Source organism: Penicillium chermesinum, assembly GCF_028974085.1.
Source record: "Penicillium chermesinum strain IBT 19713 chromosome Unknown utg000002l:1.0-5270490.0:1.0-5274688.0, whole genome shotgun sequence".
Classification (NCBI taxonomy): domain Eukaryota; kingdom Fungi; phylum Ascomycota; class Eurotiomycetes; order Eurotiales; family Aspergillaceae; genus Penicillium; species Penicillium chermesinum.
In genome coordinates, this window is record NW_026695312.1 from 114,226 (window position 1) to 129,967 (window position 15,742).

Sequence of the window (15,742 nt, forward strand, 5' to 3'; positions counted from 1 at the left end):
CCTGGTTCAGCTGCCAGTAGCCTTTTCGTTCCCAAGTTCTCTCTGTAAGACGCAACTCCAACGATCTTAGTCAGCCACCTGGTTGGTCATGATCGGCCCAACGACTGGCGAATTTACTTGACGATCGTGCATCGATCTCTGCTTTGGATGTAATAGCCCAGCTCACAAGATTTCTGTGGACCCTGGGCCGTGGCTTTTGGCAACTCTGTTGATAGTCTTCACGCCTCTTCCCACGGGACTCCCGCCCCGCACTCGATGAGCGAACTCCAGAAATCCTTCGCCAAAGCAAAACTGGCCAGCTTCCCCCAAGAAGCTCCAATGTCCGAGCCGATCGCCAGTGCGAGCGAGCCGCAGGAAGAAGAGGGCTCTTCTGCCTCGTCGCTCTCGTCCACAGGTACCCTTGTGCCGTCTCCGACTCGTCATCTCTTCGCTCGGAAAGGCTCCAGGTCTGTCTCGCATCTTTCCTTATTAAAGCGGGACCTTCAGGATAAGAATCTCTGATTCAAATAGCCTCGGCCTGGCGCTTCTTCCCCTTTTTTACCCCGGAGCACAACCCTGAAAACTAACTCAATTTGACAGACAATCATCAGACTCCCTCTCTTGGACGGATTTCTTCAGCCAAGAGTTGTTTCTACCGGAAGACGTGGACGGCAGTCATATCATCCATCATGCTTATTTGACCCCTCCCTCTGAATCGGGTCCTCTCTTTGTAATGCACCATGGGGCAGGCTCCTCAGGTCTGTCGTTCGCCACCTGTGCCGAAGAAATCCGAAAGGCACTTCCCAAGGCAGGTATCCTATCCATCGATGCGCGGGGCCACGGTCGTACCACTATAACATCTAGCGCAAATGAAGGAGGTGACCAGAATCCCTCGTTGGCAGAAGCTGCACAATATGAAACGGAAGGGCAGACCGAGCTTGATCTAAAGCTGAGCACGCTTAGTCGGGACCTAGTCTTCGTGGTCCGCCAGACACAACAGAAGATGAGTTGGGAGACGTTACCAGACATTGTGCTGGTGGGTCATAGTCTCGGTGGAGCGGTTATCACCGATACAGCAAAGAAAGGGGAGCTGGGGCCTAAAGTGTTGGCTTATGCTGTGTTGGACGTTGTCGAGGGTAAGAACCGTTCGATCTCCCTCCATCTTAGGTGGCTGAAATATTGATATATGGGTCATCAAGGGTCGGCTATGGATGCTCTTCAGAGCATGGAGAAATACCTCTCCACGAGACCAACTCGGTTTCCTTCACTGTCGTCTGGCATCGAATGGCAGTAAGCAGACCTTCTCTCTTTTCTTCTATGCCACATGGGGCTCAACACAGTTTCCCAGTACCCGGTCACGGACGATCCGAAACACCATGTCGGCTCGGGCGTCAGTCCCGTCGCTTTTATACAAAGAAAGTGACAGCGCTGACAACAACCGGCCGTGGGTATGGCGAACTAATCTCTCGGCAACAAAGCCATTTTGGGAGGACTGGTTCATTGGGTTGAGCAAGAAGTTTCTCGAAGCTCGAGGGGGAAAGCTCTTACTTCTGGCCGGGACTGATAGGCTTGACAAAGAGCTGATGATTGGTCAAATGCAAGGTACGTCCATTTTCCGGAATCCCCTGTTTTCCTGTACGCAGTTCTGATTATCATCACTATTACTTTGCCGTAGGCAAGTATCAACTTCAAGTCTTTCCAGAGGCAGGCCACTTCGTGCAAGAAGACCAACCTGCCAAGACGGCGCAAGTCCTAGTGGATTTCTACCGCCGCAATGACCGCAGTGCTTTAGTTCTCCCCCCCCAAGGTGGCTGATATGCAGGCGTCGGCTGCGATGAAGCAAGCTGGTGTTTTGAAGACCAACCACTCGAAATAGACCATTGAATTACAGCAAGAGAGCCCTGGCTGTACTTACAGAAGTTACAAGCATGGTCCTTATTCCGCCTGGTGCGCTGTCCTACGTTATAAAATCTGTCTTCATGAATAGGAATATCTGTAGCAGTTGAACATTTTCATTGCGAATGTTGCAGTTTCAGCATGCTTCTAATTAAGTCAAGCTAAAAAGTGCAAAGCAGTCCCAACGGCCCTATCATCTATTCCCGATGCTGACGTTCAATAGTCGCTTGACGCCAACCAAAGAAAGTTTTCCGATGAGAGTAATATGGACTTTTTGTTAGAAGAAGCAAAACAAAAAAAGCACCGCGCCCGCCATGAATCCATTGAACACCAGAGGCCATTTTCTTCTCCAGACGCCACGGTGTATCCGGGAAAACAATATGGGATAGAGTTGGAATCAGAATGAGCAGAAATTGCGAAATTGCAAAAGAGAAGAACGGGGTATTTAAGGCCGAATGACATGGAGATAAAAAGGTCATTTAAAATGTACGACCTAGGGCAGATAGGCACCTCCAGCAACCACCAGGTTCATGTTAGTGAACTTGACTTTGTACACAGGACTCTTCTTGGTGGGAAAAGCGCTGATCTGGTCGGCCGTAACAACGACATCTTTGCCTTTCTTCTTCTTCCCTTGACCGGCCGGAGCGTTACTAGCGTCGATCTTGGTAGCTGTGGACCCCTCGCCAATGACGCGCCCTTGGTTTGCACCTTCTTGTGGTCCCGCTACGTCCCAGACACGGACGGTTCCATCGGCCCCTCCGGAGACAAGCACATTCGACTCGACATTCCAGCTGAGAGACCAAATCCCGCCTTTGCCATGGCCACGCATACGCTTGAGAAGTCGACCGGGGGCTAAATCCCACAGGAAGATAGAGCCTTGGTCGTCTGCAGACGCCAAGATCTTCCCGTCACGGCTGCACTCCAGCGCAGTAATGTTTCCGGTATGTCCGGTGAACATGCGAACTGCATTACCGGTAGTGACAGCCCACATCCGGACCGTGTGATCGCAGCTTGATGTGAACACATATGCGCAATTAGGGTGGAAGCAAACGCAATCAACATCTTGATCATGGCCGACGAAGATGCGCTGCTGGCGAATGTGGTCCGTTACCCAGAGACGAGCAGTTTTGTCAGATCCACCGGATACAAAATAATGGCCTAAAGGCCCCCATCGCAGATCCCAGACTGGGCGGTCATGGCCCTTGTAGACAACCACACACTGCCATGTATCAAGGGACCACAAACGAATTGTCTTATCTGCCGATGATGACAGCAAAAAGCGGGAATTAGTTGGAACATGATCATCAGAAGACGCGTTTTCGGGCCGGGAAGCAGAAGGTTGGAAAGCAACAGCGTAAACAGGGCCAGAGTGGCCAATCAGGCGTCGCGAATTGGCGGGAGGAAGGTCATCTAGTTCCGGATACGCAGCCTCGATGTTTTTGCCATCCAATGACCAAACACGAATGTATGAATGCTCGAATCCAGCTGCAACCAGAGCGTTGTCGTCAGAGAAGTCGAGACAATTGATCCTGGTAAACAAGTCAGCCTCGAACTACGAATGTTGGCAAGGGGGTTCTGGTTCAAAGTCTCTAACTTACCCATCATAAGTGTTGTGGAAAGTGAACATGCACACGCTGACACCGGGTCCCACGCCGCCATTGCGGCCTTCAATCCTGTACCGGTCTCGGTTTTCTTTGACCTTGGTGACCTCAATAGCCACGTCACGAGCAGTAGATGGAGGGAATGGGATGTCGGCTCGGCTAGGAGCTTCCTCCTCTTCCTCCTTCTTGATCATTTGGTCGAACTCTTGAACCAAAGTGTTCCGTCCAGCTAGAGGCGGCTCTTTCGCGTCATCTTCAGCAAGCTCAGCACGGACATCCTCTTCTAGCGTCTGCTCCATGGGGAGCTTCCCGAGCTTCAGGCGGGGAAGGGTTCCAGCCATGGCCGGGTTGTCACCAGTGTACGCTGAACCCGGGTGGTGGCCAGGAATACCTTCATCCTCGGGAGGGAACGTGTGGCCAGCCCCAATCTGACCAAGCATTGTTGCAAAGCTAAATCTATCATCAGCAGCCCGGTCCATAGTCTTGACGGTGCAATAGCTGCTCAGAATGGCGTTCATGACAGAGCCTCCCTCCTTCTCCTTGCTCTCCAGAAATTGCAGAAGATTTGTGTAAGCAGGGTTGCTCAAGACAATGCGGTACTTGTTGTTGCGATAGAGGTTTGCCACAGAGTTATCCTGGACATGTTCAGGAAGGCTCATTGGCTCAAAGACACGAATGTCATCGGTGTGTTCAGGAAGAAACATGTTCTTGTTCGACTCAAAGAATTGTTTGGCTTCCTGCTGGTACATCGAGGAGACCATCCGAATGAATGAGTACACAAACAATGGCCATAGTACGCGGCGCAGCTCCGGCTAGTCTCACGGTCAGTAAAGCGGAGCCAGACATGTGGGTAGGGCTTCTTCGATGCTTACCTTGTACAAGTCGAGGTTTTCCTCCACCCACGCCTTAAGATTATCTGATTGAATTTGTTAGCAGAAGCTAGATAATCAATAGATCAAGACAGATCGCTTACCGAATCCCTGCTTGAACTTTGGCCGGGCATCTTCTCCAACGGGGGTAATGGACGGCCATCAATTTCTTGATTAGCAGATTCCATGCGCAGCATAGCCTCTGTACGGCCGTAGCCCTTCTTGGCCAGGTAATCAATGACCTAGGAACACCATCACAAGTTAGCATAAAAAACACAAGAAGAACCCGGTCAAAAATGAAACACCAACGGAATTGCCAAGGTCCACGGTGCTGGGATATTGGGGCACGCCAGCATTAAGAAATTGGGTCATGGTATCTCGGCCTCCTATCATTCGGTTTTGATTCTCCAAAATCTCGGCTTGAACTTCGCGAGGGGATGGTGGGGGAGATGGCCGTGAAGGGGACTGGGATGCTCCTCGAGTTGATTTTCGGGCTCTGCCTGGAGTGACAGGCCCACTCGATGCAGGAACGCGCTTGACGCTCGGCCTGTTTGGTCCTTTGCGAGGCATCTTGATGTAGGGACCACTCACGCGTGTATAAGGCTGAAGTAGGGGAAGGCACGTAGGTGGGATGTGAAGTGAAATGGAAAAGGAAAAGACGACTTTGTGACATGGAGGGAGATGGAAGATGGAAGCTTTCGAGAAACAACAGAGACGGTCTCTGCGTAGGTCTCTTTTCCGCCCATTCTGCCAACCTCCCATCGAACAGCTTCAGACCGTAGCCACCAAGACGCTTGATGGAAGTCATGGATTTATCTTTCTCGATATACAAAGTACAAGGAGTGATACACTGGGTCTCTTTCTTGGATCCAGTCACCACAACCAAGTTCCAGACAAGAAGACCAAACAATCCATAACGTGCACGAAACCATCCAGGTCGAGAACCTCAAAAAGGTGATTTGCGAGTATAACAAGGCATTCAACTTACTATCTGGTTCAGGTTCTGCTGAGACATAGCGCCACTTTGGGGCGGGGGTGGCCCCGGAGTGGAAGGATGCATTGGAGTGCCTGACATGGGTTGCTGAGAATTCATAGACATGCCACCTCCGTTGGCGCCAGGACCTATGCTGCCGCTGCGCGGCACGGGGCTGGGAGCGCCACCAGGCGCAGACATGGCGATTTGTCCAATAAAACTACTAATCAAGTCAAGCAGAGAAGAGCCAATGCGACAAGAAGAATCACCAAAGGATAGACGGGGAATGACCGATGCAGGAGGTGGTTTTGATATCTCGATCTCGATGGATCGGAAAGCTGGAAAGCCGCAACGGGACGCTGATTCAGCCCCCCCCGGAGTATGCACGTGACACCGTCCCTTTCTCCCTTCCTGCCGCGTCTCTTCAAGGTGTTCGAAGTGGTGGCGGCCAGATCTTGCAGCTTTGAAATGGAGAATGCAACCCAGACCAGCCAGGGGCTCTTGAGCTCTGCTGACAGGATCCGCCAGCTCAACGACATCGACCAGGTATATAAGACAATGCCATGTCACGTTCACGGGACGGCTCTAATTCACGACTAGGATGTCGCAAAGTTAATTCACTCCGCTGGTATCGCCATTCAAGCCTTAACCAACGCAAGGCCCGAGGATTCGGCCCACGATGGCTCTCTGCAGTCTCATAAAACGCAATTCAAGCAAGCGACCGAGCAGTACTTTGCCCTGCTTTCCTCCATCGACGTCCGGTTACGCCGACAGGTCTATGCTCTAGAGGAAGCTACAGTTCTAGCGCCCGAAACTGCATCTAGGACAGGCGATACGGTTGGTGCCAGTGGTGGCGCTGGTGCTGGGCCTGCTGCAGCATCTGGGACAGCTGCCAACCCCCTGGATGTGAGCTGGCTGAATAGCAGGAAGGATACCGTTGGGAAAGACAAAGAGGCAGAATTGTGGGCCGGTGCACGACAGTTCATGGACCAGCTCGAGAAGACTTCAACCACGGGGGTGGAAGCCGAGAAAATGCAGGTTGACTGAGGGACTTTGTCTGCGGCTAAACGCCGAGGCGGCGACCTCTTTTCTTCTCCTTCTATGCACTGTGATACCCCAAAATGCCAGAACGACCAGCTTTACGATAATTCTGAAATACAGACAACTCACCCAAGCCTTCTTCATACGTTCTAATCAAAAGATCTATGCAAATGGTAGGAAACAGATAATATGTATATCGCAAGCTCCCAGAGCCCTGAATATTGCCACTAGAGTCCCTGTGGCTGCGAAGCTCTACTTCTGCATGGATTTGATCATCTCTAGCTGCGTCGCGCGGTCGCGGTTGGTTTCCGACAAAGGTGCCAGGCCTAGTGAAACATTTGTTAGTCCGGTTTTGAAAGGGTATACAGCTGCTACTTACTTCGTAGCTCGCCCACTACATCCTTAGCCTTGCCGAAATAAACCTCCTCTGTTCACATAAGCAGGTCAGTCGATAAACACTGCCAAGAGTGCCTCTCGGGAAAACGACATACGTAGCAAATTGCGCATTTTCAATTCCATATCTTCCACCAATCGGCCTACGTTGGCAACATGGCTTGCGTCGGACTCGACAGGCAGATCGACCTCAACCTGGCGAGTCATGTTGCCACTCAGATCCATTTCTCCAAGAGCTTGGCTCTCGTTGGATAAGTGAAGGATCACCGTGCTGGTCAATTTGTAGTGCGACATACGCGCCCGGTCGGTGGACTCGAAAACGTGAATACTATCCCACTCGCCGGAGCTCTGGGAACCGGGGCTCACACCTTAGAGAAACACCCAATCAGCCATTGTACTGGACACACCGAGCAACACCAGTCAAATTGCATTCGCTGCAGAAGACCTACCCTTCTTCAATAGGATAACACCGGCAAAGCCGTCGTCCAGGTCCCAGAAATAGACACTGCCAACACCGCCTTCGTAGTAGAGATCCCGGTAAACATCGAAGGCTTCATTGGCCGCGACCTCCAGCTTGCGCACTCGATCACTAGGAACCGTGCCATCCTCGAGCGGCGGGTCAAATTCGTTGCTCCATGGTGACCTATAGCTATCGCCGTCACGGTTGTAGTCACAAAGCAGGTAATCGCGGTTTGTCTGCGGGCAGCGACGGATCTCCAGGGGTTGGTCGACGGATGAAAGGAGATCTTCTGTCAGGTCAGGAACGATGGAAGTGATCGCATTGAGATTGGCCTTTATGTCTCGAGGGTTCAGGCGTCGAAGGAGATCGCTAGGAGAAGGGGTGTCAGCTTAAGGGTCGCTGTACCTGAGGGCGGGGTCGCAGCATGGGGGGAGGGGATGGTTAGCAGGGCTATTCGATGTGCAGTGACCCAATCCTCGATATGACCGGTGAATTCGAAGGGGTCCAGAAACTTACAGAGCACTGTCAAACTGTGCATCAGCCATGATGGGGGGTGGTGAGGGACTACAATTCAACCGGGTAAGATGTTGACAACTTGAAGCGGAGGTGCGTGTTCGCAGCGGGACGTGGTATTAGTACTCCAAGTCTGCCCATCACTGGCAGCGGGAAGCTACATGGTTTGCAGCAGAAGTCGACATCAACCAAATACTAGAATTGCGAGAGGATTCCTCTGTTCAGGAATGGGGATTGGGCCTTTTTCGTAATTGAATCCACACATAGTCTGATCAGATCAACCAGCTCTATCGGTAGGCTGAATCCAAGCATCGATTCAGTAAGTTCGATATATATTCACAGTCGGCAAGCATGACTATTAACGGATTCCCGCTTAGTGCTTGACTAGGTAGGATAAAGGTAGTAGACTTGCACCCTTCAACTCATTCTAGCAGAATCTAGGATGAGGATTGCAATTGGTAGGTACAGCTCAGGTACTCCGGCTAATCAAGTTTTCTACATCGGAAAGTGTTCACCACAAATAGCGTGGCCAAGGGCCCAGGCAGACTTGGCAACGTCCTCGCCCAGAACTGACGAGAATTAGTTACACCGTCCACGGCCGGCCATTTCAATGTGCAAACTTGAAGGTTGGGACTTAGCCGGATCGCGTTCATGGCATTCCTAGACCTTTCGTTGTAGGCTTGAACTAGGTGTGAACTGCCCCAGGCCGTATTACTCTGTCATAGCCCAACCTTTGACGTGGACGATTCTGGAGAATCTCATACTCCCCCACATTTACCAGTACAACCTATGCCAATCTTAAGGTCCTCATGTGATGTACGCCCGGTGATCCATCTCGAGCAAAAAGGACTGTGGCACGACTTGCTCAATTTCCGTCCAAGTTGTCCCTGGTCCGATATGTCGCATAATAAATCACACACTGCCTTCAGCAGTGCCCGGACTAGTAGTGTTGAGGAGCTACGAGATCGTAGTCGAAGTTGCCCTGGGAATGTTCAAAAGCTCCCTTGCAGCAGTTCTGGAGCTACTCGCGGCGACCCCCCCTAGAGGTGCAGGGTCCAGGCCAATCAAGCCAATCAGCATCCGCAATAGCATCCCCAGATTTTGACAGGTCCAAAGCCCAATTTTTAGTGCTGGTCTAGTGTCTCCTCAATTCTGCACTTGCTTGCAGGGGGGGGTTTCCAAGGTTGTTGTCCGAGTCCCCACAGACGCAAGGCCCTGCGAACCAGTACTTGAAACTGGCGTCTTTCCTTGTTCAGGCCTTAGTGGTACACAAGCCCACCGGTAAAAGTAACCAAAACACCGACAGCCTGAGACACAGCGAATAAGAGCTGGTGCCGGTTTTTCTTTTTCAGGGTCAATAGGCTCAATACTCCGTAAATCAAGCTGCAATTACAGACAAAGCTAGCGTGAGGAGCTATACACCCTGCTAGGCAGTAGCCTATTTATTACAACGGAAAGTTCCCTCGCTTTCCATGCTTCCTTTCCTTCCCTCGAATCCTCAGTCACTCGTTTGCTACTGACCTTCAACCTTCTTCCCCTCGCACAAGACCTCCTCTCATCAACATCTTATTTTCACCATGAAGCTGAGCTTGATTGCCCTCTCTGCTGCGCTGGCTGTCGCCGCGGCCGACACTACCAGCACCACCGAGCCCACAGCCACCGTGACGCTGAGTCCCGAGGCTCAGTGTGCCACTCACTGTAAGTCATTCTTGACGCGTCGCCGTATCCAGAGGATGGTTTCATGACTGTTTCGATTTAGGTGACCGCAACGACACCTGCTGCATCGCCAAGTGCTACCACGTCCCCTGCCCCAACGCGACCCAGGCCAATGACACCAACAGCTGTGTCCGCGCTTGCCCCCAGGGCACCGGTTCTCCCGAGGATACCAAGAAGTTTGCCGACTGTGAGCAAAGCTGCTACAGCTCTCACTTTTTCCCTGCCGATGGCGCCACTGCTCAAGCCACCTCTACTACCGTGACCCACAATGGTGTTACCACCACCGAAACTAGTTTCGCACAGTCTACCAGCTGTAAGTGCTCATCTCCAAACGCTGAGTACAGAAAAAGTGATATGCTGACCATGACCTACCAGCTTCGAATGGCGACTCCACCCAGTCCAGCGGCACTGCCACTAGCACCGGTGCTATCCAGACCGAGAACGCTGCTGCCAACATTCGGCTGGGTGCCTCTGGTGCCGGCCTATTTGGCCTGGTCCTTGCCGCTCTCGCCCTGTGAGGCATGTCATCCTCTTCTCCATGCTAAGAGGCATATCTTTACAATCTGGTCGGCATCTTGCTTTGAGAAGATCCCCCATACGATGCTTTCTTCTTCTTTTTTTATCTTTTAATGATGTGACAACCGTTTCGATGCCTAATGTCTCGGAGTCTGCTGGGAATAAGTGACCATAATCGTACCTGGATCAAAATCAATTCTTTGTTTATCTTTTCCACAAATCGGAGATGTCACGTTGCCTCCCGCGCAAAACTACTAAGCTACGGAACATGGGAATATGCTGTACTCGCCAGGATTAAAACTAGCAAGCGTACCTGCAGGCCACAATGTATGCCCCTTCTAAGACAACTCGTATCGTTTATTGCAATTCGAGGATGTACGCCAGCGTATGTACACCAATACCCCCAGGGGTCCAACCTAAATCCCAATCTAGGCTAGCGCATCAGGTGACTAGGGCTCCAGAGAAACATCGGTGTATCTGCAAGGACGGAAATGAGCGATCATTGCTGTCATTGCTAAAAGAAGAAAAAGTCGAAAGCTAGCCCTGGTGCGAGATTTCAGGCCAAATAAGTCACAAAATGCATGTCGACAGTCCAGAATTCGAAGCTCTTTATGACGCCATGAAAGCGTTCGTCGATACGTGCATGTCGGGCCACGACCCATCACACAACCCAGCGCACGTTCACAGGGTGGTGAGCCTTGCCAATAAAATCCTGGTTGAAGAGCAGGCCCGGCGGCCTGAAGGGCAGCTGGATGGAGCGGTAGTCCGACTGGCGGCTTTGCTACATGACATCGGGGACCGGAAATACCTCCCGATATTTCGTCCAACGATGGGGAGTCACTGGACCCGACGACCATGGTCGAGCATGCTCTGTTGCAGCAAAATGCGCCCAAAGGCATCGCGTCAAAAGTGCAGAAGATTGTTTCGCACGTGTCATACACAACGGAGTGCAAGGATCCGGCAGTTGTTCGACAACTGATTGACACCGGATACCCTGAACTGGCGGTGGTGCAAGACGCAGATCGACTCGATGCAATCGGAGCCATTGGAATCGGGCGGTGTTTTACCTTCCTTGGAGCAGTAGGGAAGAAGTACGCTGTTGATGGGAAATGGGAAATGGATAATTCGATCGAGCATTTCAGCGACAAACTGGAGAAGTTAGAAGGGATGATGAAGACTGAGACCGGGCGGAAGATGGCTCGGGTGCGAACAGAGAGACTGAACATCTTTCGCGGATGGTGGGAAGAGGAGATGAATGATGCAAAGCTGACATTCTAAAAATTAAGCCTGATCTATGTTGAATATAGAGGCTAACGGCTAGCGAGAGCGTCATCGACACCTGGCCAAAGCCAAGACCCCCTTGTGTAGATTGATATGCCTAGCTAATCTGGTCTAAAACGAGCGACAGACCAGCTTTCCATATAAGAGAGTCCCACGAAATGGGAAAAAAAAATAAAAAATAAAAATAAGAAAAAACCTCGGTCACCAGACAAGACAAATGAGAGGTCAGTGCAGGATATGTCCCCAATTAGGTCAGGATCCGAAGAAAAAGAAGAATAAGAAAAAAGAAAAAAAAACAAAAAAAAGAAGAGCGGGGGATAAAAGGACAGTGAAACAACGCAGAACCACCAGTCTATCAGCACACAAAATCAGTGCAAGTTTGGGTATTTGGATTTCTGTGGAAGCAAAATAATCATCACGGGCCATCAAGTGCGCAAACAGCAATGCAAAGGGAGAACTGGTTTCGAAAGGGGCAGATTGATCTATGCTCATAGAATAATCTGATGCAATCTCGTGGACATGATCACGCAGAATAGAAGAAGAAGAAGGGGTAACGAAATCTCGCAAAAGTACGCCATGACAGTTCTGAAACGCCGAATGCGCGAGCAAGCGTCTAAATCACCGAAAAAAGAAGAACAAAAAGAAGAACAAAAGAAAAAAAAAAACCGGAATAACTGGAAAAAAAAAGCAACCCATATCAGGTTGGATGGTAGAGCTTAGACTCGGTCTCGGGCAAAGTCTAAAACCTCACAGTCGTCTTCGAAAATTTCCTCTTCCGTTTTCGAAGGGGAAGATTGTTTCTTCTTACGTCGAGTTGTAATCACAACCTCTTCGACCTGACCGGCGCTGTTGGCAAGGCTGATAAGATTCTCCATATCTCCCCCAGCGCCAAAAGAGTGGCCATGAATTGCAGCGTCCTCCTGCTCATCATCTGCAAGGCCATCCTCACCACTATTATTATAGGATCGAACGTGTATTTTGGTCACTGGAATGTCACCTCCAAAGACCCATGGTTTTCCAGGAGATGAGAGTGTCGGATCAGTAACTTCATTGTCGACATTGAAAACATGCAGCCCAACTCGCTGGTCCGTATGAAATGGCTGATATGGCGTATTCGTCTCGATCTCCGCTTGTGAGAGAGGCTGGGTGAGATGACGGCCTGTGTAGGAATGCTGGGTACCGACGGAAGGCATGATCAGGCTGCCCTGAACTGTGCGATTAGGATCATACTGCGAGAGGAGCGCTGGACCGCAGTGAGACTGCAGACAAGCAGGCAATTTATACTGGACCTCTTTGCCACCAATAATCGAGTGAAACTGGCGATTCTTGTGGCTGGTAGGTCCGAGTTTAAGCCGGTAAAGCTTGAAGATCCCATCGTCTACAGCACCTAGGTAGATCAGGCCTTTACTTAGGATCCACACCACGCGAGCAGCCGCTGGGTCCCGTGCAAGCCCCGTCAAATGAACGCGGTTCTCGCCAACATGCCGCAGGGTATGGACAGTTCCAGTAGCAGCGGCCCCCATGGACTTACTGAGGCCAGCGGCGACAACCTTCCCACCTTTAATGCCTGCTGCCGCGGGCAATGCAAATCCACCTATATTGGGAATTGCGGCACCTGTAGAGGGAACTCGACCCCGGACGGCCGAAAAGAATGGCTGGGTCTTACCTCCGACCAGCTTGATGGCCGCCGACAGGGGGTTACCTCCAGATGATTGTCCTGGTAGTTCGTCACTTGCTGGGTCAACAGTTGGCGACTTTGCCACAGGACGGGCCCGGCGGAAAGGAGGCCATTGGAATGCACTTCTGGGAAGGTCGTAGACATGAATTGTCCCCTTCCGAGTGATGATGGCAAGGCGATCACCGGCGGGTCCAGCCCAGATGACATCCATAATACTGGATGCAGTCAACCGCGCGTATCGCGCCACTTGTCGCACATTGGCGCTTGGGTAAGAAAAGTTATCAGCCATCATATTCATGGCTCGGCAATGCCTAAATTGCATGAGATCCCACACGTATTGGACATCTCCTTTCTTACTGGCCGTGAACAGCATAAGCCCATTTGGTGAAAGCGAAAGGAAGCTGCAGCCGTTGGGGACTTGGAACGTAGCTACAGGCTGCAGAGACGCCGATTTCGCGTCTGCTCCGTCCCCAAATTGCTTCAAGTCGATGATGGACACGGTATCTGCTTCGGCCGGCGACGAGGACTGTGTGTCTTGAGCATGGGTAGGAGGGAAAGCCCCATAGCTCGGGTTTGGTGAATCTGAGGCCCGGACTGGCCGCTGAGGGGATGTCCCGGGGGGCTGCTGGGGCTTCCAGTAATTAGACCAAGCTTGCATTCCCTGATCTCCCATCCAACGAGCGCCCTTCACGAATTCCTGGGTGACGCCGCGGGCAAATTTGTCAAAGAAGCTTTCGCCTTCTCCGACATCCGTCGCACAATTCACGGATGGCATCGTGGGCGCATTTCGTGAAGCAATCCCTTCGGCTCGATCATGCCATATCTCGGCGGGGACCTGACCTCGAATTGATTCCTTGGAGGAATTCGAAGGAGGGGCTATTGCCAGCCATCGCCCTTGGATACCTAATATAGGGTTCTCCAGTGGTGCTGTACGAGCCGAGTCTAGATGAGAGCCATCTGGGTCGGTCGAGCTGGAGGAAGTCGAGTACCTCCGAGTTTCACCAGTTTGAACGCTGGTCCAAGTTTTCCCCAAGCACTGGTAGGTGCTTCCAAGAGTTTGACGGTACACATAGACTTCTCCACTAATACCTGAAGCCACGATAATATGTTTCCCGCTACTTTGGATCTTCAAGCTGCCGACTGGAGGCGGTGCTAAGCTCGGAAGGCCTGGAGCGAACTCCATTGCTGGGACGGGCTTTCCTGCGAACAATGTTGCAACTTGGTTGCCAGACCGCAACGAATAAACCTCCACTCGAGTCTGGTAAAAAGGAACATCGCTGGTAGAACGTCTATCAGGTTCTCCTCTGCTTGGGGTTGGGAGGGTCTCATTGTTTTCTGACGCGACAGAAGAAGAGCGGCCGTCCTCCCTATCATGTGCCTTGGGCCCGTGGATAATGATGGCCACGTGCGGGTGTGAAGGATTGGGAGGATCGCTCTGACAGGAATCCGATAGTATCTTTGCATCCAGAACACGGCCATTTAGCCCGGTAATCTGACCGACCAGGCGAGATCGACGACTTTCTACAGCATAGATCTCCACCCGACTATCCATTCCCACAACCAAGACCGTTGTACCACCGCGGGCCGATTTAGCTGATAGACTCGGGAGCACATCGAAGCCACAGAATGAATATGCGTCATCTGCCACTGACCGAGGTTGATTCGGAAGCTCAACGTCTGGAGCTCCGTAGAAATGAGCCTGGGGCATGTGCGGAGGAGGAGCCAAGTTGCTCATTGGACTTCCGTAAGAATAACTCTTGCTTCGATCCACCGACGGCTGTCGGGAACGCATCATACTACTCCGATAGCCACTTCCGTAGCTGAAAGGGCGAATACGTGTTGGGGGGGAGGCTGAAGAGGGTTGACTGAAGCCTCGCTCCTGGATGGTAGGGAAGTTGAGGGGAGAATCTTGGGGAAGCTCGGCATCGATCAAGTCTGTTGGAGGGCTCTTCCCAAAGGGAACTGACTTGGCCCATGTGTCGGTGCGCCTATTCAAGTCATGGGTTTCTACCCTTTCTCTAAGTGAACCAAGTGCATCCAGCACGGGCGAGGTCACAGGGGACAGGGGAGAAGCCTCGGGAGGGGCATGGTGATCCAAGAGAGGATCATGGTCAGGCCAAGACGAAGGCTCTGGTTCTACAGGGTCTTCTGGCTGCTCTGGAGGGGCTGGTAAGTCGGGGAGGTCAGGCGCAGGGGAGATAATTCTGGGTGAAATGTCAGCGGAGTTGCATTCATCCCATTGCAAAGGTCTATCCCACATCTCCTCGGGCGGACTCTCGGCCGCTGCCTTGGCCTTGGCTTTCTTTCCACTCTTCTTCTTTTTACTCTTGCTGACAGTCTCATGCTCTGGAATAATGCGAGGCTGGTCTGATGAGAAGGGGGAATCGTCTTCTATGCGGCTCTGCTGGCGGATCAAATCGTCAGGCGCGGCCGGGGGCATAAAAATGGAAGGTGCCTGTAACTACAGGCACACGATTCAAAGACAAGCAGCCGATCCCAGGCCCTAACAAGGTCTGAGGTCGGGGAGACGTGGGCTGTTTATTGCAGTTGGCCGTGGCTAACAAGGTAAGAATGCCAAAGAGGGGCCGAACCTGGGAAGTACCGGACCTATCAGCAACACTTTCTTCCTTCTTTCCCTCGCAATCATTTTCAAGATTAGTAAAAGGTCACCACTGCACTCACCAAATAATACGTGATCGACTTGTTGCCTGAGGGGAAGGGGTGGGGAGTAGCGATTTGAGTCAGCGTATCTGGAGCGTGGAGTTCGCTCCTGAATACGCGGGGAAGCTTTGATAAGGGAGATCGGCAGCAATACCGAAGGCAGCA

At 51.7% G+C, this 15,742-nt stretch overlaps 8 protein-coding genes across 8 annotated transcripts; 4 read left to right on the top strand and 4 right to left on the bottom strand.

The window, feature by feature from the left end:
• Window positions 1–255: 255 nt before the first annotated feature.
• On the top strand, window positions 256–1,855 carry ppe1 (putative ribosomal protein/carboxylic ester hydrolase (Ppe1); the record flags this gene model as incomplete). Its single annotated transcript, XM_058470122.1, has 6 exons — window positions 256–446; window positions 580–1,115; window positions 1,179–1,269; window positions 1,328–1,581; window positions 1,655–1,770; window positions 1,802–1,855. 6 exons carry the CDS (start codon window positions 256–258, stop codon window positions 1,853–1,855), a joined length of 1,242 nt encoding a protein of 413 aa, XP_058333263.1.
• A 513-nt stretch (window positions 1,856–2,368) lies between these two features.
• On the bottom strand, window positions 2,369–4,915 carry N7468_000826 (putative transcription initiation factor TFIID subunit; the record flags this gene model as incomplete). The annotated part of the gene is made up of 5 exons (XM_058470123.1): window positions 2,369–3,404; window positions 3,474–4,288; window positions 4,349–4,381; window positions 4,450–4,587; window positions 4,655–4,915. The coding sequence occupies 5 exons, from the start codon at window positions 4,913–4,915 to the stop codon at window positions 2,369–2,371; spliced, it is 2,283 nt and encodes a 760-aa protein (XP_058333264.1).
• Window positions 4,916–5,218: 303 nt separating this feature from the next.
• Window positions 5,219–5,519, bottom strand: N7468_000827 (uncharacterized protein; the record flags this gene model as incomplete). Its single annotated transcript, XM_058470124.1, has 2 exons — window positions 5,219–5,290; window positions 5,334–5,519. 2 exons carry the CDS (start codon window positions 5,517–5,519, stop codon window positions 5,219–5,221), a joined length of 258 nt encoding a protein of 85 aa, XP_058333265.1.
• Window positions 5,520–5,786: 267 nt separating this feature from the next.
• Window positions 5,787–6,365, top strand: N7468_000828 (mediator of RNA polymerase II transcription subunit 11; the record flags this gene model as incomplete). Its single annotated transcript, XM_058470125.1, has 2 exons — window positions 5,787–5,864; window positions 5,919–6,365. 2 exons carry the CDS (start codon window positions 5,787–5,789, stop codon window positions 6,363–6,365), a joined length of 525 nt encoding a protein of 174 aa, XP_058333266.1.
• A 246-nt stretch (window positions 6,366–6,611) lies between these two features.
• Window positions 6,612–7,757, bottom strand: cap2 (F-actin-capping protein subunit beta; the record flags this gene model as incomplete). The annotated part of the gene is made up of 5 exons (XM_058470126.1): window positions 6,612–6,685; window positions 6,739–6,786; window positions 6,851–7,120; window positions 7,202–7,581; window positions 7,729–7,757. 5 exons carry the CDS (start codon window positions 7,755–7,757, stop codon window positions 6,612–6,614), a joined length of 801 nt encoding a protein of 266 aa, XP_058333267.1.
• Window positions 7,758–9,302: 1,545 nt separating this feature from the next.
• On the top strand, window positions 9,303–9,959 carry N7468_000830 (uncharacterized protein; the record flags this gene model as incomplete). The annotated part of the gene is made up of 3 exons (XM_058470127.1): window positions 9,303–9,423; window positions 9,485–9,754; window positions 9,817–9,959. 3 exons carry the CDS (start codon window positions 9,303–9,305, stop codon window positions 9,957–9,959), a joined length of 534 nt encoding a protein of 177 aa, XP_058333268.1.
• Window positions 9,960–10,534: 575 nt separating this feature from the next.
• On the top strand, window positions 10,535–11,235 carry N7468_000831 (HD domain-containing protein; the record flags this gene model as incomplete). Its single annotated transcript, XM_058470128.1, has 2 exons — window positions 10,535–10,717; window positions 10,795–11,235. The coding sequence occupies 2 exons, from the start codon at window positions 10,535–10,537 to the stop codon at window positions 11,233–11,235; spliced, it is 624 nt and encodes a 207-aa protein (XP_058333269.1).
• A 719-nt stretch (window positions 11,236–11,954) lies between these two features.
• Window positions 11,955–15,356, bottom strand: N7468_000832 (uncharacterized protein; the record flags this gene model as incomplete). The annotated part of the gene is made up of 1 exon (XM_058470129.1): window positions 11,955–15,356. One exon carries the CDS (start codon window positions 15,354–15,356, stop codon window positions 11,955–11,957), a length of 3,402 nt encoding a protein of 1,133 aa, XP_058333270.1.
• Window positions 15,357–15,742: the final 386 nt, after the last annotated feature.